This window comes from Musa acuminata, chromosome BXJ3-7 (assembly GCF_036884655.1).
Source record: "Musa acuminata AAA Group cultivar baxijiao chromosome BXJ3-7, Cavendish_Baxijiao_AAA, whole genome shotgun sequence".
In the NCBI taxonomy this organism is placed as follows: Eukaryota; Viridiplantae; Streptophyta; class Magnoliopsida; order Zingiberales; family Musaceae; genus Musa; species Musa acuminata.
The window spans coordinates 41,037,118-41,060,904 of record NC_088355.1 but is presented as its reverse complement, the minus strand read 5'-3'; the positions used below and the strand labels follow the sequence as shown (position 1 = coordinate 41,060,904).

General features: G+C 42.8%; 4 protein-coding genes across 8 annotated transcripts; 2 read left to right on the top strand and 2 right to left on the bottom strand.

Moving 5' to 3' along the window:
- Positions 1-1,265: 1,265 nt before the first annotated feature.
- On the bottom strand, positions 1,266-5,940 carry LOC103992804 (tubby-like F-box protein 1). 2 transcript variants are annotated; one of them, XM_065160550.1, is made up of 4 exons: positions 5,330-5,940; positions 4,986-5,073; positions 2,805-2,901; positions 1,266-2,061 (listed from the first exon to the last, which is right to left on the bottom strand). In XM_065160550.1, the coding sequence occupies exons 1-4, from the start codon at positions 5,699-5,701 to the stop codon at positions 1,506-1,508; spliced, it is 1,113 nt and encodes a 370-aa protein (XP_065016622.1). In that variant the 5' UTR covers positions 5,702-5,940; the 3' UTR covers positions 1,266-1,505. The 2 variants fall into 2 exon arrangements, with proteins under 2 accessions (XP_065016622.1, XP_009410931.1); XM_009412656.3 differs by having other exon boundaries at positions 2,805-2,934; positions 5,330-5,939.
- Positions 5,941-7,801: 1,861 nt separating this feature from the next.
- LOC135643474 (protein MALE DISCOVERER 2-like) lies at positions 7,802-14,556 on the top strand. 4 transcript variants are annotated; one of them, XM_065160480.1, is made up of 15 exons: positions 7,802-7,939; positions 8,107-8,170; positions 8,256-8,428; positions 8,522-8,654; positions 8,963-9,034; positions 9,779-9,922; positions 10,010-10,150; positions 11,333-11,428; positions 11,526-11,602; positions 11,695-12,159; positions 12,796-12,986; positions 13,099-13,231; positions 13,321-13,475; positions 13,587-13,775; positions 13,949-14,556. In XM_065160480.1, exons 3-15 carry the CDS (start codon positions 8,323-8,325, stop codon positions 14,207-14,209), a joined length of 2,163 nt encoding a protein of 720 aa, XP_065016552.1. In that variant the 5' UTR covers positions 7,802-7,939; positions 8,107-8,170; positions 8,256-8,322; the 3' UTR covers positions 14,210-14,556. The 4 variants fall into 4 exon arrangements, with proteins under 4 accessions (XP_065016552.1, XP_065016551.1, XP_065016550.1 ...); XM_065160479.1 differs by having other exon boundaries at positions 8,253-8,428; XM_065160478.1 differs by having other exon boundaries at positions 8,107-8,428.
- A 144-nt stretch (positions 14,557-14,700) lies between these two features.
- Positions 14,701-16,436, bottom strand: LOC135643476 (CBL-interacting protein kinase 19-like). Its single transcript, XM_065160482.1, has one exon. The coding sequence runs from the start codon at positions 16,294-16,296 to the stop codon at positions 14,878-14,880; it is 1,419 nt and encodes a 472-aa protein (XP_065016554.1). The 5' UTR covers positions 16,297-16,436; the 3' UTR covers positions 14,701-14,877.
- Positions 16,437-19,207: 2,771 nt separating this feature from the next.
- Positions 19,208-23,336, top strand: LOC135642127 (nucleobase-ascorbate transporter 2-like). The gene is made up of 14 exons (XM_065158007.1): positions 19,208-19,975; positions 20,071-20,168; positions 20,460-20,636; positions 20,735-20,835; positions 21,079-21,154; positions 21,397-21,456; positions 21,584-21,768; positions 21,854-21,950; positions 22,030-22,116; positions 22,199-22,257; positions 22,346-22,437; positions 22,532-22,609; positions 22,687-22,847; positions 22,950-23,336. The coding sequence occupies exons 1-14, from the start codon at positions 19,882-19,884 to the stop codon at positions 23,160-23,162; spliced, it is 1,578 nt and encodes a 525-aa protein (XP_065014079.1). The 5' UTR covers positions 19,208-19,881; the 3' UTR covers positions 23,163-23,336.
- The last annotated feature ends 451 nt before the right edge of the window (positions 23,337-23,787 follow it).

Here is a 23,787-nt window from a genome sequence, read left to right as displayed (position 1 = left end):
GAGCTGAATTCAATACCAGAATCAACTCAGAGCACATCCATCACGGTCGAAGCACATAGTATGAGTACTTCATGGAAGCATAAAAGGCTCAAAGATTAAATCACCTGGAGCTCCAAGAGTGGCGGTGGCATTATCCCTGCGATAGCTGCATCAGCACGAGTTGCAAACTTGCCAACGTTCCAGAGCTCAAAGGGTATCCTCCGGTAGGAAGTTTCATCCTCTGACTCCGATTTGTGAAACCTATTCTCCCACATTCATGATTCAGCCTCTTGAAACCATCTCCGAAGCAAACCCTTCGCATTGAAAGTTGGATCACAAACATGTCAAGATCCTTATCTTTTTGGCCATATAAAATAATAAAAACAATATTTTCAGAGGAAGTCTCAAGTCAAATCCTTGATCTTTTTTCTCTTCTACCAATACAATGCTAGAGCAGTGAGAAATGAGGAGGAAGAAGAACGGCAAGCTGGTAGTTTGCATTAGGAAATCAATCAAAATGTAAAAGCATCTTGTTTTACTCTTTAGGACTAAGAAAGAAATCCGAGCCATCAAAAAGGGCAACGACCCCAGGCAAGACCACACAGAGCTCCTCAGAAATGTAATCTTGTACGAGGCCGCGTTTGCTTGCGGTTTCCTAGCAAAATTAGATCGATGTCAACATTCATAGCAAGAAAGAAATCAACACAAGGCGACGTGAGAATGACGAACAGAGGAAGGGTGACTCACCTGATCAGTTCGCGGCATAGGGAGTAGACGACGATGAGACCCGTGGAGGTACCGAGGGCGAGAGCGAGGAGGCCGCCGAAGGGGAAGAAATCGAGGGCAGTTATCCGGCAGAGAGAGGGAGAGGCATATCTTGGGGGGAGCAGACGACGAAGGGACGGGCTGCGGACGCGAGGGCGAGGGAGAGTGGGTGAAGGGCCGCCAGGACGGAGGGATCGTTGAGTCATCCCTCACTCCCTCTCGCCGGCTCCGAGCTCCGCCAGCTCGTTGCAGGCGATGCACCCGATCTCCGTCAGATGTGATCGCCTCGCCATTCTGCTCTCTTCCCCCTTCGAGTAGAGGGAGGGTGTTTCTTGGGTGGTTCCCGGTTCAGATTCAAATCAGTTTCTTGAACCGGGCGTCTAACCCCGGTTCAACCTACAATCAATCGGCTCGCGTCCCAAAATCAAGACATGGTGTCTTTGGCTGTGGCACGCGAATCTTAATGCACGTTTGTTGGAAGGTTTTCGCATTGCTTATGCGGTAGTAAGCACATTGACCAATAATAATAAACTTCAGATTGCAAAATATATATACTTGAAGATTTGATCGTTAATACAGTTGCTAAAAAGTCACAACAACACAGTCATCTTGTTCAGAAGTCACTGAAGAGAGGCAGCTGGGCAGCTGACGATACAAACAACATCTCCTCGGCCCCAGCGAGACAAGGAAGAAGCAAAGGATATGGTGTTACTACAACTGCAGGACAGCATATGGCAGGGAAAGAGCATCCGGGAAGGTTGTTATTCACAGGCAAATTTTGTACCAAAGCTGGTGAGGCAGATTGCAAATGCCTGGAAGGCCGAGAGTGGCTGCCGGTAATCCATGGTAAACAGGTCGTCCCCGAACTTACCAAACTGCAGCAGCACCGTCTCTTCATCCCCGACACCTGGCGGTTGGCTGGCATCTGCAGTTGCCACCAGCTGAAAGTTCTTCACTGAGGCCACTGTGACCCGACCATGAAAGTTCAAGCACCAGCACTGCAGGTGCTCGTGCCACCGAGGAGCTTTGTTCCTGAGAACTAGGGGTACCCCACCACTATGTGCCTTCGGCTTTGGTGAGTCTTCCTCCGAGTTGCCCACGGGACATTCTAGAGTGCAATGCATCCTTCTTGGCCCTCTTGATTTAAGAAGGTTAAACTTATACGACACCTGTCCGACCTCAAAATTACCAGCAGGAACCTGTGGGCTAATTTGCTTGCTTGCGAATCGCCGGCTTGCTCGACTGCTTGATGCTTTTGCACCACTGTGTGGTGGCTGGCTGTCATAGATTCTAAAATTTGTACCCAAGAAGTTGGATCTGCAAAGAATTTTTGGGCAATGTGTTCAGATTCACGAAATTCATGCTTTGCTGCTATGAACTCGAAATGATGGGGCAAGTCTGCATATGCATGCACTTGTTTTGAAGGAACAAATATACTTGCTGCAAAACTTGGTTTAAAAACTAGTGCACTTCTTCACTTTAGTAAAGCAGGAAAGCTGTGGAATATGGAATATCCATGTAAGAATGGTCCTAGATCCTATGGGATAAGTATCATCCATGTAAGAATGGTCCTAGGTCCTATCCTATCATCAAAGTAAAGATGCATACTCCTTTTCCATCCCCACATGCGATAATTTCTCTTCAATTTAGATTGACAAAGCATTCAAGGGTAACACAATAGAACACTGGGCGCTGAGGAGAAAACTACACAGTTCATAATAGAGCAGCAAGGTAATATAAGTTTTAGAAACATAACACAGAATAATTATAAGATTACTGTCGATCTACCTGTGCTAATAAATTTAAGAACCTACTTGTGAAATCTGATTATTCAAGTTCATTAGGCATATGACACTATGAAGTGCACAAATGCATGCGAGCCATATAAAATGCTTTTAATTCAGTATAGAATAGAACGTCAGAAGGGCAACTCCATCTGAAATTTCAGGAACATGCAAAAGTAAATGTACTCAAAACAGAACAGAGAACTGCAGAAGTTAGACTGTGGACTATGCAAGACCATGCAAGTAAACTAAATGCAGCAGAAAAGAAAGACTAACCTCAACTTTCCCACATATGCATTACTTCCTTGAGACAGGCCATCAACATCAAGAGAGATGATGTACTCAGTGCGAGCACCATGCCTAAACCGACGAGCTGCCAGAAGGAACTTTCCCTTATCCATAAATGCTACAACAACAAAACCAAAATGTGCCAGCACTGTAGATACCAAAATAGAGAACATTCTAAAACAAATAGATGTGTACAATTAAGCATCAAAACATATGGCTTTACATACTGCTCCCCTGCACATTAAAATTTGTCAGTTACAGGAACAAAAATATCATCAAATTCAACATGCTAACAAAATAATCTTTTGCATATCGTATGAAAGCTTGCTTGGTATAAATATCAAATATATACATCATTCCACATAGTGATTACTATATTATCTCCAAGAAAGCAATATACGAGCAGGTACAGTAGTTGCAATGACCATCACAAATTTGACAAAGAACAATCACTCGTTAGTGTTCAGTATAGTTACAACATGAAACATCAAGCCAAAAGAACTGAGAGTTCAATATAGGTGGACTCCTACTTGAGTAAATACCGGATTTTGTTAGTGTTACGCTCTGTCACAAGACCGCATCATGTTTCCCTTCATGACCATCCTTTATTATCATTACAACAACAACAACAACAACCTATAATGTTTTAGTTACAACTCTCATGCAGCTCATTACATACATGTCTTTGAGGATTAAAACACATAAGCAACCAGACAATGTCTGATTGTTCATCAATTTTTGTTCATCAAATGATCCTGGAGGCTGAAATATAAATTTCTATCCTCATGCCAATGCCTATGGGTTTTGGACATCAGAATCCGAGTCCTTAAGCATATCTTAAGCATCGTAGCTACAGGGCAACTGCCATTAACACAAATGGTATGACCAAGAGGTAAGCAACATGAACTATTTTGTTGAGTGTTACATGGAAGATATTTAAATAGATCTTCAGTTATATTGATTTCTCCAAATACAAATGATATTCCATGTGTCCTCTAATAGAGGGAAAGAAGCTGGAAAATGAAAGCAATGGTAAGGCTTAGGCAGAAATAATATAACAAACTAAAGCGATTTCTGGCAAGGTGGAAAACCCATTTTGCCTATCAATAACTCGACTTAGTGATCCATTATATGAAATAAGCAGACACAGAAAAAAAAAACCATACAACTACTATATAACAAGACTTAAACTTAAAAAAATTTCTTATGATATACAATTCATCACACACCACCCACCAATTATGTGCAATGGTTAAGACATCAAACACTAAAATATAGGAGCGCCAAAAGAACAGAAGAAAACGGAGAGAAAGAAAGTCTTTTTATTTTACAATAATAAGTAAAGGAGGAGCTAACTTGTTCTGTAATGAACTCCTTCTATTCTATGTTCTGTATATGAAAATTTGTGTTCACAATTTGGATATCCAAAGAACTTAAAAGTCCACAGTGGAAAGATAACTTGTCACTCTAAGGAGTTCTACCAATTATGATTCTTGTCTATTGATTGAAGTTCTCTTCTCTTGGATGTTGTCAAAGTCAATATGTTCAATTCATGGAAAATATGCAAAAAAAGAAGTTTCTAGAATTTTGATTTTTTTTCCTATACTGTTCTTTGAGGTAGCAATGTTTATTTGGCATTTATTTATACTTTTAGTACATCAATGCCATAATTTTATCTTTCAGGTTGTAAATTTTTTTCAGGCCATTTAAAGTTTCCAACTACGAACATTTTCTAGGCTGCATAAGATAAATCAACATGAAAATGAACTCAAGGTCAAGATCAGAAATTTTGAAAAGAACTAGATGTAATTTCTATTGCACCTGTAGGAATTAAAAAACCAAGTGAAGGCTTACACTGCAAGAGAGTTTGTCCTGGACCATAATATCCACACAACACTAGGTAACCAAAAGGACTTGATTGACCAACTCTTTCAGCTAATTTAGTCATTTTCAGTCAGAAAAATGGTACATTATGTCCAACAAATAAATCACTAACCATTTCCTGTGTTCTTTTGCATCTTTTTATCTTGATTCAGTTGGAGTTCATATTCCCTAATAGTTAGGGTATATTATAAAATCAAATACCCAAGAATCCTACACCAAAGCAAGCAAAAATTCTTACACAAAAATATAATACCAACAAAAGCATCATACTTATCATTTACTTACTTTGTGTCAAGCCGAGATACAAATAGAAGGTCGAGTTCTTCTTGTTCCTTTTAATAAAGCACTGGATCGGAATATCCGCTGGCCCTGGCTGCAATTACCACGATATTCACAATCAATCAACTGTCACATTCTATAAACAATTGTTAGAACAGAACAATCGAGAACAAGCAGCCAAAAAAGGGCAAAGATTAAAGAGAAATCAAGAAAATAAATTCAAGGTCACCAAACAGTTATCAAAATCCCAAATTCTTGGTGCCTCAGTAATACGACAAACAAAGAAAAAAATCAGAGATTTTTTTTTCTACGAGATCCATTCTCAATTGGGAAGAGGGGCACCGAGTTACCTCCTTGAGGGAAGAGGGGAAGGTGATCTTGCCGGTCTCGAGCGGGGGGCGGACGATCCCTCTGGTCACTTCCCTCCACCTTCGGCAGAGACAGGCACAGGACACGACGTCCTTCCGCAGCGGCCACCGCTCCCCCCCGGCCTCCACCCGCTGCACGATCTCCCCGATCAGCTCCGGCGGCATCCGCTCCCACCTCCCGCCCTCCTCCTCCTCCTCCCCTGGAACCTCCAACGCCCCATCCCTACCTCCCCCATCTATCTCCTCCTCCTCTTCCACCTCGCCCCGCTCCCGCCGCGCCCAGTTTCTGGACTCCCTGAAGAGACCAAGGGACGATGACGAGACCCTTGATAAGAAGGCCCTTTGCTGCGACATCTCTCCTCCTTCCTTCCTTCGAGATGTCCAAGGAAGGCGAGCGCGAGCGCGAGAAGGGCGATGGGGTGACCTTCTTCGCCCTTCCGCCCAAGCAGAGGGAGGGGCTTCGTCCTAATATTGTTTACGATTTGATTTGGTTTCCATAATAGGATGGATCGAGAATCGGGAAAGCAGGATGAGGCATGGGTACGCGGATGAGACTGGAGCAGTGGCCGTGGGGCGCCTTCGTCGCTCCTGTACCGGACCTCCATTGGACTTGAAGACCCCCCCCAACTGGGCCCACCGGCCGTGGCCGTTGTCCCCACTGTCCTTTGAGTTGGCCTCCGAACACTTTCTCCACGCATTGAAACTTCCCCTTCAACTTACCATCCTTGTGATGCTGCCACCCCGACAAACGTTGATGGACCAGCCAAGCTTTGACTGGTACGGTGTGCCATTTCCCCGAGCGGGTTGGGTTTCGCTGTCGGACTGTTACATCCGAAACTGATCGGCTACATTACATTTCCGCCCCCCGATCAAACTCCAAATGACAGATTTGTGCCTCCAATGTTAGGCTCGACGTCCAAGCCTGGATGTGAACCGGAATGGAACCGAACCGAGTCAAATGTCGACATGATCGATCGTCTCGTACCCTTCCTTACAACTGGTCATGGTCAGATGCATATGCTATAAAGATGGACATGTTGACACCCACACCCTCATCTCCAGAGGAACATGGAGGCAGACATGGACGCACGCTTGCATGTTTTGCCTCTCGAGTAGTCCCTCTCCGTGGTCTGCCGCTGTTGGGTGCACCGGTAGCTTTCTATTTCTATTGACACTGGACATGTATTCTCCTTCATCACGTGAGACACACCGACACGACGATGGGAAACTTCCACATGCAAAGTCATCAGATTCTTATATGTCAATCTTAATTTTACTCACCTCCGAAATAAATTTAATAAGAGATATTAATTAAAAAATAATAGACATCTAAAATAAATAAGAAGGGTAGACTTATAGATAATTAGCAAACATGATAGAACATCTATCATGTCTGCTAAAGCGAATGATCATGATAGGAATTCATCCACTGCTGGAGCATTAAAATGGACATGGACATGCACATGCCAATGATGTGGCCTCATCAACTCTCGAGGGAGTCGACCACTCGAGAACATCACCCAACGTAATGGTTCAGAATCCACCAAGGGGCATCCACAACAACGACATGTGGAGAAGAAGAAGAAGACTTGCACGTAAATTTCCTTCCAATGAGCGCTGCAGTGGTAAGGCGGCAGATCGAGAACGAGTCAAGCTGACATGCACTCCACGTATTGATTACTGTGACTGTCCCGATCGTGTGACAACTCATCCTTCATATCGGATTAGTCGAAGTCAAACCATATATCAAAGTCACAATTTGCGTTCACAATATTGATCGCATAGGAAATAAAATCCATTTAAATCAAATCCAACTGACAGAATAAGAAGAGAGAGAGAGAGAGATGACATGGTGACAGGCGAGCCACTAAGCCAACTGTAGCTGCCATGTCACCGGACAGCTGTGGATTATTAGTGGGCGTGCGGAGGAAATCGTGCGAGGGAGACAGAGAGGGAGAGGCGGAGGCACGACGAGGAGTGGTGGCGGTGGGGGCCGAGGGAGTTTTGCGCGTCCGCTCCCGACGCCCGCGGCGGGCCCGCATCCCGCCCTCTCGTCCCCCTCCACCCACACGCTCTCGCCGAATAAAAATAATAAATAAATATATTTCCCATTTTTTAATCAAAAAAAGGAAAAAGAAATATTTTATTATTTTTGGATGAAATAAAGATTCGGGTAGAAAGAAATTGCAGCAGTTGTGGTCAGAGAAGCGAACGTGTTCGACCCGGAACCCAAATGGGAAGACTCAGCTGTCACCGATGAAACCGACACACTTTCTACCCGTTTGTCCTCCCCTTCTCGTATCAGACGAACATGCGGGACCCACCGGGGAATAATCCAAGTAGAGGTGGCGAAGACGGGTTCGTGAAATGTGGTGACTGTTTGGTATTCTCCATCGTCGTTTCTCATGCTACGATACTTTTCTTGTTATTATTATTATTATTATTATGGTTAACAATTAATTTCCGACGAAAATAATAACAAACTCCACATCCACCGGATTCGGAGCTCGACATGCGTCGTCCTCCCTCCCCCAGCCTACAATGCAACCTCCCCTCCTCCTCTTCCTCTCCTTTTGATCGTCGTCGCACCATGTGAGCACCTCCTTTTTTGCCCCCTTTTTCTTTCTTTTCCTTGTGCACCATCTTTTGCTCCTCGGATTTCTTGAGATCGAAGCATCCCTGGATACCTCCCAAAAGTGGGAGAATTCTTTTTGGTCTTCCGGGTGCTCGTTCTCAGTTGGGTTGGATTGCTGATGCAGGTGTTGAAAGATGAGGGGCCCCATTTGAAGATTCAAGCTCTTGGCTTGCTTGAAGGCGCCGCTGGTAGGTGGTGATTGGGGTAAAGTTTGCTCCTTTTTTGTCTTTTTGTGTATGAGGACATTCCCTCGTCGATTTCGATCTCAAGAAGTCGAAGAGGGGGAGCTGTTGTAGATAGGTTTTCGTGGAAGAGAATTCGCCGAACGAGTTTGAGAAGAATGGGGGGTCGATGGAATCTGTTCCGTTTCCATTTACACAAGGTGTTATGCGTGGTCCTGATGATCCACCTCCTCAGCGATGAGTGCTTGTCGATCAACCTCGAAGGTACTCGTGCATATTAATTTGTCGATGCATTTGTCACCGTGGTGTCGAAGATGATGGTGGTATCTCAAAAAAGGTTGGTTTTTTTTTATGAAGGGTTATCGCTGTTGGAATTCCGTTCGAGAGTGGAGTCTGATCCTTACGGGGCATTGCAGAATTGGAATCCCAGCGACGACGACCCCTGCAATTGGACCGGTGTTCATTGCGCCGATGGTAAAGTAGTCACGTTGTAAGATCATCTCCCTCTTTATGCTGTGTTTCTCTCGATGTTGTGGTCTTGTGCATTTTGTTCTTCGTGGAAGTATTGAAGTAGGATGTAGCGTTAGAATGGATGCTTAAATGATTATCGACGATCGACATGAACCAATTGCGCACAAGAATTGTCTTAATATGAAGCATTGTTGACTTCTAAAATATTCAACCTCGATTAGTGTCTTTTGCTTTAAACTCACATCTTACATTCTGTAAAAGTGTTGCACATTCATGTGATGGTATCTTATGATGGGTTCAAGGTCTAACAATGTTGCACATTTGTAGGAACCTTAAAGAATTTTCTCTACGAGGAATTTTGGCACCTGAGCTTGGGAATCTCAGTCACCTGAGAGCTCTGTAAGTTTTATTAATTTCATATTTAAAATAATATTTGCATAATATGTGGGTGGAGAATCTTTCCTTTCATCTGAATATAGCCAATGTTGAATAGAAGGAACCATGATTTGATAAGATGTGTAAAATAAAAACCTGTTAGCATCAGCTTGAGTTGATCAAATATCTTATGAACATACAGGGAATGAAGGAAATATTCATAAGAAACTATTTCTCTCTACCTATTTCTGTTCCAGTAAAATGTCTGTGCCATCTGTTTTTATTCCCATCCATATCAACTTGCCAGTGCTCCATCTTTCTGATGCTTCTTTCAGAAAATTCTTCCTTGTAAACACCTATTAAGCATCTTACATGTTTTCCTATTATTTTGAGGGTAGCACATTCTCAAGCAAGGATTGTCATATCCATTACAAGTGTTTGACGTCTGTGTCAAGATGGCCTAGCACACTGTTGTATCGGCACAAGTATGGCGGCAGGAGAATAAGTGAAAAAGAAAAGAAAGACATGAAAAAAGAATCACACAAGCTGCTAACACATTACAACTAGGCAACTCCTTGCACCTTCACAATCTTAGCAAATGGAACTTCTTCCTAATATTAGAAGGGCACAGTCCACTAGGCTAATTGTTGGCTGTCAATTTTAATATGTTCAGGTCATCAATAGCTTGGTTAAACTTAGTTTGATGCACTAGGATCTCTAATGTTATCATTATTTCCATTGTCATAATAACTAGTTTTCTGTCAACAGTGTACTTTACAGAAACAATTTTTATGGTGTCATCCCTAAGGAGATTGGAGGACTAACCATGTTGGAGCTCTTAGACTTGAGGAACAACATGCTAAATGGTACAATTCCCAAGGAGATTGGAGAAATTCTCTCTCTCAAGCATCTGTGAGTCTCTTGTTACAGATTTACAATTTTGCTTCATCAGCTGAGGAAAGTAACTTATGAGGAAATGTTGCTGTTTTCCTTTTGCAGTCTGCTTTGCCATAACAAGTTGCAAGGCAACACACTTCTGATCCAAAATCCTAACATGCACTTTGATCTGATGCATGATCAGAACCTTTCTTGTGATATGGCTAATAATCTGGGTCATGTTAACAGGAAAGTTAAGAATTGGTAAGTCACATTTCCTTTTTCTACATGTTTCTGGAACCTATTCATGTTGACAAGCATGTAGGTAATTCTGATTCTCTTTCTTCGAGTAAATAACTTTAAGGTTAAAGGTGAATTGCACTATAATTGAATTGCACCATAGGTGATCCTCTTTCTGTTAACTTTATACTAAGAATTTAAATTATGAAAAGAAGCCATGAGATTCAATGTGTAATAGGCAGTGTGAAGTATTTCATGTAAGATTCATGCTTCAATGTAGCCAGGCTGTTTTCACGCAAGTTTATATCTCATATAGGCTGAACCAATGAAGCAATGATTATCTTTTCCCAAATGAACTTGCTTGTTCTGTTGATGATGTCAAAGTAAGGAATAAAAGAATTAAAATAGTCAACAATTAATAAACAATAATATAGTAGATACTGGGAAAAGCTTATCCCTGATTAAATTCTAAAGGACCTTTTCTGTATGTATGTTTGGTTCAATAGTGGGAAAGATCCATGCTGCCAAGCCAATGATTTATGCTTCTTTTGTGTAATTTCTGTATTTATTTTGACCTTTCATATCCTTCGACATTTCTACTTGCGTTACTGTTTATTTAAATGGTGAAATTGTCAGATTGTTCTGGTCATATCAGCCAAAATGTGGAATTGGGGTATGTATAAACCTATGTTCTTGACATTCTGAAATACTGCAAACTAATGTTCTTAAGAAATGGAAATAGTCTGACGTCAAAGAGGGCAAAAATGCATATGTAGCTTTGTATACTTAATCATGACTGCTCTATCATTATCATGAAAGCATGATAGTATTCTGCAAATACATGTAAAAGATCAAATAATGAACTAGTCACCCACAGGAGTTATGTGCAATTTTAATTTTTTTCTTTAATCTGGCTAGAAGAGTTTTAAAATGTATTATGGATATGACTAGAAATTAAGTAAATCCGAATTAAATTATTGGGAAGCAAAGCTGTTGTCGACAATAGCTTCTCACTAGAAATTGGGCAGGCCAAGGGACTCAAACTAATTTCTCTATTAAGATTCATCATTAGCTTCTATTGTCCAGATACTTGTATTTGCATTTTGACTAGTTCTTTTTTTTTTTTTCATACTCTACAAGTAATCTGTATAAGTTGAAGGAACGGATTTTGATATTCACATTATTGCTATTATTATTAAATATCAGCTTCTGGGAGACTGGTTGGCAAACGCTGAAGAAATTTAACTCCTTTCTGATCCCATTTGAAGGAAGAATTATACAGATCCTTGACATTTCACCCCTGTAAGAATTTTTCTTCTACCTTTTTGTATGTTTTTATCTCGGCAATAACTTTTCTGATAGCTGATGACAATTTTTTATAAATGTCTCTCAAATGCAGAAGAGTTTTGCTTCCAAGCCTTAGATCTGAAGGAAGTCTTGCAGATGGACAAAAGGAAAGAAACAATTATTTAGCCAGTAAGTGAAAAAAATATATACTGTTGATTCAATATCGTTGACCACTAGAAGAGTTTTAACTCAACAGCAATTATAATATTTACTGACTGCAGCTGGTTTTGGTGAGCCATATATAACGTCAAATGTACATGTACCAACTGCACGCCGTAGGCTGGTTGAAGAAACCAGAAACCTCCCTGCTGCTCCTGGAAGCAATGGTCCTGTACTTCAAGCGGTCACTGTTCCACCTATTGCAAGTGGCTCATTTCCTGCAATAAGAGATAAATCTAAACTAAAGCCAGCCCCAGCTCCTATACCTCCTCAAACTCCAGCACCTGTTTCTCCTTCGAAAACTCCTCCTGAATCAACACCGACAAAGGCTACGGATTCTGCTGGGAATGATATTCCGTTGAACAAAAAATCAGCAACATGGTTATACGTTCTTGTTCTTCCGGCGGCTGCTTTGCTTCTTACCCTGGTGACATGCATGTTTTTGGTTTGCCGCAGCAAGAATTCATCTACTATAGGTCCTTGGAAAACTGGCCTAAGTGGTCAGTTACAGAAGGCATTTGTAACAGGTGAATCCCTTTCTACTTACTATGTTTGGTCGTTAATAATATGATACTTGTTTTGACATGTCAGGATATAATAACTATTTGATCAGGGTGAGCTATTTAGTTTCAACATTTTGTCTAGTTAGGCTCTTCTCATGTTTAGATTATCATTTATAATTAATTGATTCCAGCTCAAAACATGGGGATGTGCAGTGAAGTTGACTTAGTTTACTGGTGCTACATTTCATGTGATCTGTTCACCTAGAGTAAAATGGATGTATGAAAACAGAATTTGTATGAAGTGATCTTTAAGTTCGTTATCAGAATCTTTACAGAGAAGCCTTCTCCCATCAGGAAAATTATTTAGGTTGTAGGTAATGGGCATGCTTCAAGGCAGATTTAAGCACAAAAAATAGCTTATTGAAGAAGGCTTATTTTTTGCTACTTAGTTTTGGTGCGACTTAAATGCCACCTGATCTACTACCAGCAATATGTTCTATTCACTGGGTTATTGAATGCTTCATCTTTCCTGATGCACTGGTAGCAAGGGAGACTGTGCTTCTAATTAGTTTACACAGGGAAATGTTTTCATTGAACTAAATGTTTGTTCTCATGCATGCCAATACACCCAACTTAATATCTTCTCTCTCATACTTAAAGGGGTACCAAAATTAAAGCGCCCAGAGCTTGAAGCTGCTTGTGAGGATTTCAGCAATATTGTTGTCAGCTATCCAGATTTCACAATCTACAAGGGAACATTATCAAGTGGGGTCGAGATAGCAGTGGTATCGACCACCATCACATCTACCGATGATTGGTCAAGGCATTCAGAATTTCTTTTCAGTAAAAAGGTTTTTCATTCTTGGTATTTTTGTTGCAGTTTATCTTCTCTGCCTATACTCCACATGTTAAATTGATGCATGGCCAGTGCATTGACATATTTTCGTCCTCTTGGACATACAGATAGACACGCTGTCTCGTATGAATCACAAGAACTTTGTCAACCTCCTCGGTTACTGTGAGGAGGATGAGCCATTTATGAGAATGATGGTCCTTGAATATGCACCTAATGGCACACTCTATGAGCATCTTCATGGTGAGAAAAGAATAATGCATTTGATGAAAGCTTGGCATCGAAGCAGTTAATGACAGACCAAACTAATAACAAATCTAACTGTTGTGCAGTAGAAGAATTTGAGCAACTTGATTGGAGTGCTAGAATGAGGATAATTATGGGGATGGCCTACTGTATCCAGCACATGCATGAGCTGAACCCATCCGTGCCCCATCCCAACCTGCAGTCGAGCTCGATCCTCGTATCAGAGGATTTTGCTGCCAAGGTGAACCAACAGTGTCTACAATATGGTGGCTCTATTAGATGCTAGGAATAGATGGATCTATGACTTATTCTTCTTGTTATATATGATTATAAGCTGATTAATCCCATGCAGATTGCGGATGTCAGTGTTTGGAAAGAAATTGTCAGCGAGGGAAAGACAAATGGAGACGATGACCTTGATCCCTCTGAATCCCTTTCTGCAGATCCTGCAGGCAATGTTTATAGTTTTGGAATCCTGTTGTTAGAAATAGTTTCTGGAAAGGTTCCATATTCTGAAGAACAAGACTCCCTTCTGAACTCGGTAAGCTGGCACATATCACAGTCCTGGTTACTAGTAGCGAGAGCCTTTTAGTTTCTTATTTCTTTCTTTTCCTCTTGAATTGTCCAAAAAGTGCTAGCATAAATCTTTTGTTTCTTAAGAGGACTAGATGATGTGGTAGCGGCTCTAAGATACCTGCTCCGCTGAAACAACAGGTTGTGGAGTACCTCAATGGTAATGGTGGTGTTGGCTCCTTGGTTGATCCCAGTTTGAAGACCCATAAGGAAGAGGAACTAAAGATCATTTGCGAGATCATCCAAGCTTGCATCAATCCCGAGCCGAGCAAGAGGCCGACCATGAAGGAAGTTACTTCTAAGTTGAGGGCAGTGATTGCGATTTCACCCGAAGCAGCCACACCAAGACTCTCTCCACTTTGGTGGGCAGAACTCGAGATCCTGTCGGTCGAAGCGAGCTGATCCCCCTGAAATTTCGTGTTGCTCCATCCAAACCCGGACCTCTTTGTAGAACTACGCGGCAACTTTCTTGTATATTGGTCGTCCATCGTCATGTGAACCTCAATGTGCTCATCTTCCTGCTCTTTGTTGTACGGTTGAACCATCGGAGATCCATCATCCTCTTTCTTTAGCCATAGTGATCAATTGTGAACCAGGGGTCTTCCGCAATCTATAGGCTTTGCGAGAGACCAGGGTGTGTCGATACAGATCTACTACGAACTTGAATATGTATAATCATTGTATGTTCGATTACCGCAACTTGGTGCATTGGGGACCAAGATTATATGACCAGAGTGTAAATTCCTTAATATTTCTCTGTTGTACTTGAGCTTTGCTCTCTCGTGGCTAACTGAAGTCCAGTGAGGAAGCGGAGGTGATGATGACTGCTGTTTTGTTTGCCTGCTCCGTTTACTCAAAAACTTATTGCAAGAAGGTGGAATGCGTATGACTGCTGTTTTGGTGCCTGCAAAGTGTAGCCAACTTCTTGCAGAAGGTATATTTACAGATTGGAATCTTTCAATGAATACATCCAAATCATCAAATATGAAAGAAAACGATGCAAGCAACTGCTGCACAAACAGTGTATCTAATAAGATATGTCCTAATCGGTTATGTTTCTTCTCGCCTTACTATGAGCTCAAAGTGGTTTTGGCGACGGGAGGCGACTCGTAGATGAGGTGTTGCATCCCGGGCTTCAGCTCCTTGCTGCAGAATTCTTCGTACTCCTGTCCGTCCCCGGCCCTCTTCTTCACCTCCACCACCACAATTGACGGCGTTAGCTCGTATATCTCCACGCCGATGGTCAGCGGGCCCTTCTCTCCCTCCCTCGTTCCTTCCAAGCTGATCCGACAGGCCTTCCTTCTCACCTTGAAACTCATAGCCTTCGCAATATCCTCCAGTTTCGCCACGATCTCCGACACCGGCTCCTTGGACAGAAACCTAGTCTCCCCTGTTTCCTCGAACAGCCCCGACAGGTTGAAGCTCTTGGAGAAGGATATGATGTCGAACGCTGTAAGGCTCTGCGGCCCTCGCGGCTCACGCTGCTCGTAGGAGAACGACGCTGGACAGGAGGCAACGGAGCAGTCCGATTCAGACCCCGATTCGTAGGGTTCATCGTTGCTCTGCGTCTGTTCATCTTCTGGATCACCCAGGCTGTGCAGTTGGTTGTCTTCGATGTAGAATTCGACGCGCCGGAACCCTTTCGTGAACCAGGGATTCGCCATGATCTCGGGGATGGTGATTCGGGTCTGGGGATTGACGTCGAGGAGGCGGTGGAGGAAGTGGACGAGGTCATCGGAGAACCACCGGGGGCACCGAAACACGCCCATGTAGATCTTCCGGTACATGGTCAGGAGGCTGCGGTCGGTGAAGGGGAGGTAACCCGCCATGAGTACAAAGAGGATGATGCCGCAGGACCAGACGTCTACCTTTGCACCGTCGTAGCCCCTCCGGGAGAGCACCTCGGGCGCGAGGTAGGCCGGGGTGCCGCAGAAGGTGTGGAAGAGACCGTCGGCTCGCTTCTGCTCGGCCACGGCGGAGAGCCCGAAGTCGGAGACCTTCAGGTCGCCGCGCTCGTCGACGAGGAGGTTCTCGGGCTTGAGGTCGCGGTGGAAGACCCCGCGAGCGTGGCAGAAAGCGACGGCGGAGATCAGTTGCTGGAAGTAGGGGCGGCCGTTGTCCTCGGGGAGGCGGCCTTTGTTGACTCGAGAGAAGAGCTCGCCGCCGCGGACGTACTCCATCACGAGGTAGATCTTGGTCTTGGTGGCCATTACTTCAAAGAGTTGCACGATGTAGGGGTGGCGAACTCGGCGGAGGACGGCGATCTCACGCTTGATGTGCCCCATGTATCCGCCCTTGACGATCTTATCCTTGTCGAGGACCTTGATGGCGACGAGCTTATCGGTGAGCACGTTGCGGGCGACGTAGACCTTGGCGAAGCTTCCGGCGCCAAGGAGCTTCCCGACCTCGAAGCGGCCAAGGAGGAGGTCCTTGCCGTTCTTCCCTCTCCTCTCCTGCTCGCTCGTCGTCTTCTTTGCCGCCTCTGACATCAGAGATCGGATCCTAATCCTTCAACCTTCTGCTTGCTCCTCAAAGGCATTCAGATCGGGAGAGCGCGCTCTCCCTTCGCTACAACAACGATAGGTTTTTCCGAACGGAGTGGGATTATTAATGGGAAACGGAGGAAGCGTGACGGCGATGGGACGGAAACGGGGGACAGGTCGTCGGGTCTTCCGTTGGAGATAACGGAGAGTTGCCTTATTCTGTTCCCCTTCCGAACCAAAATTGGGGGCGATATGTTGTTCCCAAATCAGTCGTTCCCACGACTCAACTCGCGATTCAAGCGACACGAAACGCGTGATAAGCAGAGCGATCACCTGGTCGTACCCCGAGTCGTGAGGCAAACTTCGAACGGTACGTGGGTCCCGAGTTTACAAAGAGAGAGCTATTAAATTGGGGACGCATCCAGCTGTTACTTTTAGATTCGCATGATTCACGCAGCAGAACACACTCTCTTCCACCCACTCGTTAACCTTTGTGATGACTGGGAGACACATGTGGGACCTCACGAAACGCAAACCAACTTTACCCCATGATTTTGGTATCGGCACTCTTTCGTTCGCGTACCAAAACCGACCGACTCTTGTTACCCGTCGACATCTATGGTCGTCTGGGCTCCACTATCTCCTCCAATCGCATTGCGGCTAGTCGAGTAAGCCACGTCACACGGGTAGGCAAGGTATTGCTCTTCTGCCCGCGATGGTATATATATATATACGATTATTCTTTAATATTTTATATCTTAAAAATATTTTCCTTAAATATAAATAAGAGTAACTTAGTTCCCGAGACATACTAAGTTGGTTGAGTAAAGGAGACTATTCTTTAAAATATTTTAAGAATATTCTTCTCAACTATAAATAAGAGCAACTCAATTTCCGAGACAAACTAAGTTGGTCATAATCCCTTAAAGTCTATGACAAGCTCATAGCATATCCTCTGATATCTGAATGATTTTTTTTTTATTGATTATCTATATGATGAAAAGTAGTACTATAAGTTAACTTTATCCATAATATCTTATGTAGACTTATCCAAAATTCTAATTTGAATTAGGAGTCTCTATCTGGCACAATGAACACTGACACACTATGGAATCTAATTCTTTTATGGGTATATAATTAAGCATATTGGTCTATGGAATACCTAGCATGAATAGGTAAGAAGTAGGCTATCTTAATCAATCTATCAAGGATGACTCAAATTTCATTGTCTTTTATTAGTTTTAGCCAAACACATAACAAAATTTATGTTAACTTCTTTCTATTTTCATTCACGTATTTACAATGTTCTCGAGGTACTTGTTGGTCTATTTTAATTTATTGACATGTGAGACACTTCTCAATAAATTAAATTATGATTCTTCATTCTTGACGACCAATAATGTTATTTCATATTCTAGTACATTTTGATTGTTTCAAGGTACATTGAGTATAAATATGAGCATGTCTCTATTAAGATTTTTTGTTTTATGTCAAGCTCCTCTGATAAACATAATATATCTTGAAATCTTTCATCTGAGTAGTAAGAATAATAATGAATAAAATAAAAAAATTTATAATTTTAAAAAATTACAATAGCACTTTGACACCAAATTCTAAATATTTTAATAATCTTGATTTTTTTAAAATTCTTAAAAGCATTCTTTGAAATACAATATCCATAATTGAGGGATAATATTAGATGCATGTACTAGACATTTTTATATTATATAAATATATTTTTTTATTTAAATTATTATTATTATTATTATTATTATTATATATATATATATATATATATATATATATATATATATATATATATATATATATATATATATATATATATATATATAGTTAGTTAGTTAGTTAGTTAGTTTGATAGATAGTTGACAGTTCATCAATTGTTATGTTTCGGAGAAATGTATAGAATTTTATTTTATAGATAAGATAGAGTTGTAAGTCTTTATTTTGGTTAGGTAGGATTTTATTAATTTAATATTAGATAAGAGGTTTAGATAAATTGATTATAGAGAGTCTTAGTTAATTCAAATAAGAGATAAGATAATATGATATTAGTTCAAGTTATTATTCTACGCTTACATGTAATTATCCTAGTAGATCAAAGCATAGAAGACTTGAGAGTCAGTAAATATTTTATGAAATTAAATATTATTATTTTGTAATTCCAACCATATGTTTTTTCTTTTTTGTGTTTCAAATCTTTCTCACTTTTATTTGAGAAAGGTTATATGCTCCCAATTTTAATACCAATTATATCCGATTGAATTGTCCAAAATATGTTTGCATCCTAATAATTATACTATTTATGCCTTTCGAATCCTCTCAACTTCACTAATTATTTGATATATAAGGATTTAAAATTTTTTTCTTTCTCTAAAATCTTCTAAATCTTTTATTAAATATTTTAAATTTGTTTGAGATATTTATTGACTTAATAATCCAAAGAATGATACAAAGATCAAATCTTTTCAAATTAAATTAAAATTAATTTTTTTTATTATTTTGAAATATTCACTTCGTGTCATGAGTTCGAACATAAAACAAACAAACAAACGAATAAGATGAGTAGGACCCGATCAAGTCTACCAGGGTAGATCGAGATCCTCTTTTCACATTAAAGAATAAGATCACCGGATTTTGCATGTCTCGGACTCTTGGTTTTAGGATGCATTTACTGGGATGGCTGCCGGAGGCGAATCTACCGGCAGCTTTGGCGAGCTGAGCAAATATTTTACAGGAGAAATGAAGGCGTCAGGAGATTCGCCACCGCTGATCGCGTCGAGGCTGACTCAGAACCACACCCTCACTCCGACCGTCTCTTCACATCTGACTCATCTCTGTCCTTCTACATCCTTTTCTTTTCGACTACTTAATCCGCAGCCCAAACGCTGATCTCACACCCACCTCCCCTGTCCGTGGAACTCCCTAATCTCTCTTAGCTGCGATCACCAGATTAACTCCAATTTGTAATTGTTGGACGTAATCGTTCCAGCTTTTCAATAGATTATGTCAGGCCACAATTGCGACCACGCAAAAGTTGTTCTCATCGACGATGATGAAACTTTCGTCCCTTTCTCCCTGCCTCTTTTGAATCGTCAGCAGTCGCCATAAATGCTGAAGAGCTGCTCTCATGGCTGGAAACTACTGCGCACGACACACAGCAAGGCCAACGGGAGAATTCCCATGGAGATAGCTATAAAGCAGGGAGAGAGAGAAAACATAAAAAGGGGAACAGAGTGGGTGGGTGGCATAGTGGTTTTTGTCCCGGACGCAGCCTCCTCTTCCCTTTTTCTCTTGCCAGCGACGACACACTCTCTCTTCCTTTTCGTTCGTCCTCATCCTCTGCGCGTCCTTTTCCAACGCCTACTCCTTTTCTCCTCGCAGCTTTCACCAAATAATTCTTCGGCTTTTTTTGCCTCTCAAGACCAACCTTTTCTTTTGTTGCTGGATTCCTCATCCGCTGCGCAGTCGGAAAAATTCCTTCTTGGTGTGCTATTTGGAAGATCTCTGAAAGGTCGGATTTTTCTTGGAAGCCTGTTTGGGTGTTCGGGAGCTCTGTAGGTCTTGGAGATGGCGGAAGTCAAGCCGGAGGAGATCGTCACGCATCCGCCCATGGATCAGCTTCAGGGATTCGAGTACTGCATCGACTCCAATCCATCTTGGGGTGCGTCCGATTGCTACTGAGCTTCTCGACTTCCTTTTCCGGTTTGAATGGTATGTATTGACATGTTTGCATTCTGATCGCATACTGGATTACAGGAGAGGCCATTTCTTTGGGCTTTCAGAATTACATATTGGCGTTGGGCGCAGCGGTGATGATCCCAACCTTGCTGGTACCATTGATGGGAGGAAGTGACGTAAGACTTGCATACTCGTGTATCAAAACCCATCCATTTCGTTTCCTCCGTATCCCCTTTTTGGTTTTCTCCTCCAAGTCATCTACTTCGTTGGATTCTGATGATTGAACAATCCCTTTCCTTCTAATTATTGAAAATTTCCTTCCCATAAAAGAAAGAAAGAATCTTTAAGAAGTGAAATAGGAGAATGCGAGGGAATGGACATGGGAGCACCTTGATGACGAACCTTATGAGAGAGACACAAAAGATTTGTTCTTGTTGTTGAGGTTAATGGTGAAGTCCTTGCTGCAGGATGACAAGGTCAGGGTGGTCCAGACATTGCTGTTCGTGACCGGCATAAACACATTGCTTCAAACCCTGTTCGGGACTCGCCTTCCAACTATCGTCGGTGGTTCATACGCATTTGTGGTTCCGATCATATCCATAATTCACGACTCATCCCTGGCAAGGATAACTGATGACCACGAAGTAAGTCGACAAGTTGTTTGGTCAATATAGCCCTCTCTTTTAGTTGCAGAAAAATCTGCAGTCAGATTCTTCTGTGGATTGGTTTGATTGTGTTGCAGAGGTTTCTCCAAACCATGAGAGCAATACAAGGAGCTTTAATCGTGTCTTCCTGCATTCAGATCGTTCTGGGTTACAGCCAGTTGTGGGGTATCTTCTCCAGGTACATCTGCTTCTCTTTGATCATTAGATGTATCTTTGTCTCTTGGTAGATTGCCCGGCAGCGTGATCCAGCATATGTGAGCCATGAATTCTCAAGTAATCATCGCTTGGATCAGCCAACTCAGTTGCCACTCGACGAAGAACAAGTTGGCAGTTTAGCAGCATCGAACTCTCCATCAAATGGATCTTGTGGAATCTGTAAACATGCACAGAAACATGAGCTAACCATAAGCTTTTGTTTCAGATTTTTCAGTCCTCTGGGTATGGTTCCGGTGGTCTCGCTGGTAGGATTCGGTTTATTCGACAGAGGATTCCCTGTGGTACTCCTCCTTTTGCTTCTCTTTTTCTTGGATATCATCAGTAAGATCTGTGACGTGAAGAGATTAGTGAGCTTTGCATGACATGATGCTGTTGTAGCTTCGATAGGTCAATCGTTTAGATCCTAACTGTGCATTCTGGTACATGTCTTGCATGTTTCTCCACATAATTACTCTGAAAATAAAAGACATGAATTCAGATTGGATTCGATCCTGAAGCCTAAGCTGGATAATGAATGCATCAGGTTGGGAGATGTGTGGAGATTGGCGTTCCGATGCTCATCCTATTCATTGCGGCCTCTCAGGTACAGATGCATCTTGCATGCTTTGGTGATGCAACTCCATGGAAGATCATGCAACTGACTTCAATTCGTTTCCTTTTCTGTCTTCCTCCAACTTCTCTTTGGGATCCAAACCTGAGAACTCGATCAGTATCTGAAGCATCTGCACGTTAGACGGCTGCCCGTATTGGAGAGGTTCTCTCTTCTGTTGACCATCACCATCATCTGGGTTTATGCTCACTTGCTCACAGTCGGCGGCGCCTACAAACACCGCCCCGAGCGCACCCAAATCAACTGCCGCACTGACCGTGCCGACCTCATCTCCTCTGCTCCCTGGTACTCACCCAGCTCATCTTGTTTCCTTGGTCCCTCTGTAACGCCTTGCATTTGCTTTGGGGTAACACATGGAGGAGGCTTTCAGGATAAAGATTCCGTACCCGTTGCAATGGGGTGCACCAACTTTTGATGCTGGCCATTCTTTCGGGATGATGGCTGCTGTTCTTGTATCGATGATCGAGGTAAGCATCAGCGACGTCGAACACCACCATCCCCGTCGTTTGTTCTCGTTAACCTAAATGGTCTCTTGTTTCGCTGAAGTCAACAGGGGCTTACAACGCTGCAGCCCGCCTCGCTAGTGCGACACCGCCTCCAGCTTACGTTCTCAGCCGAGGCATCGGATGGCAGGTAGATGTCTGTTCAGGTTAATCATGAGCTATCTATCGAGCGAGTTGTGTGTTGATATCTGCCATGCCGCATGAACTAACAGGGAATTGGAGTTCTTCTTGATGGACTCTTCGGAACTGCGACCGGTTCAACTGTGTCAGTGTAAGATTTCACGATGTTCTAATGCACATTCACTGAATCATGAGTATAAATATTACGAAGATTACTAACTGCGAGCACAAGCAAACAGGGAGAATGTGGGGCTTCTCGGATCAACAAGGGTGGGAAGTCGGAGGGTCATTCAGATCTCTGCTGGCTTCATGATCTTCTTCTCCATCTTGGGTGAGTGATGAGCAAGCAAACCATTCTGAACCCGTCAATTAGGTTTCAGCATCACGGTGTAATGTTGAAGCTACTCCTCCTCTGTCTGGCACAGGGAAATTTGGAGCTTTGTTCGCCTCCATTCCCTTCACCATCTTCGCTGCTGTTTACTGTGTTCTGTTTGGTATCGTGGGTAGGTTCTCCCGTTGCTTCTCCTCCGGTTTCGGATAAACACCAGTGTTTAGATCATGATTGATGTATCTGTTCCAGCTGCGGTGGGGCTCTCCTTGTTGCAGTTCACCAACATGAACTCCATGCGCAACCTCTTCATCACGGGCGTCTCCATCTTCCTCGGCCTATCCATTCCTCAGTACTTCTTTCGCTACACTGCGAGCGCACAGCACGGTCCAGCCCACACCAAGGCAGAATGGGTGCGTATCACTTGCGCTCGTTTGCATCTCACCAGCCTCGGAGCAAGATTATTAACATGTCGATAATCTGGATTCATATGTGTGTTCATTGTGCTGCTGCAGTTCAATGACTACATCAACACGATCTTCTCCTCTCCGCCAACGGTGGCATTGATCGTCGCGGTGTTCCTGGACAACACGCTTGACTTCAAGGACACCGCCGGTGACCGAGGGATGCCGTGGTGGGCGAGGTTTCGAAAGTTCAAAGGAGATGGCAGGAACGAGGAGTTCTACACGCTCCCCTTCAACCTGAACCGCTTCTTTCCCCCTCGATGAGGCCGATGAAGGAGGAGAATGGCGAGACTCGGATCATTGAGCAGAGAAAGAGTACAGGAAAATGTAGGCATTAGCTGAATCCAGCTTGTAGTCATTTCATGTACATTTATTTTGGATTTGATGGTTAATAATACCATCTAATCTTTTTTCTGCTAATGCTCCTCTCTTTCCTTCCTTCCTTTTCCCAGTTGAGATGATCTTTAGCTACTTAAATGAGATAATTTATGATCATCCCCGAGATCTTTGATATTATTAATCGGGAGTGAATGCCATGTTGTGAGAAGGGTCAAAGCAGAAGAAGCATGATGAAGCACGATTCACAACGTGTAAACTTACCCTGGTTTCCTGCTGCGTGTCCGCACCTGCACAGTGTCCCGCGCAAATGAACCCTCTCGTTGATTTCGAAACGGGATGGCCCGTTGTGATCTCGCGATGAGCGGAGCATCGAACACGCTTATCCTCTAATCACGAACGACCAGATCGACGAAATGTCATGTTTCGATTGCTTCGTGTCATCTTCCCTGAGCTGAAGCCCACACGCGAAGTCTCCGTAGCTAGCAAACACTCGACCTTTGCAGCCTTCGGCAAAGGGCCATTGTCTACTCACAGGTCCCATGCACGAAGC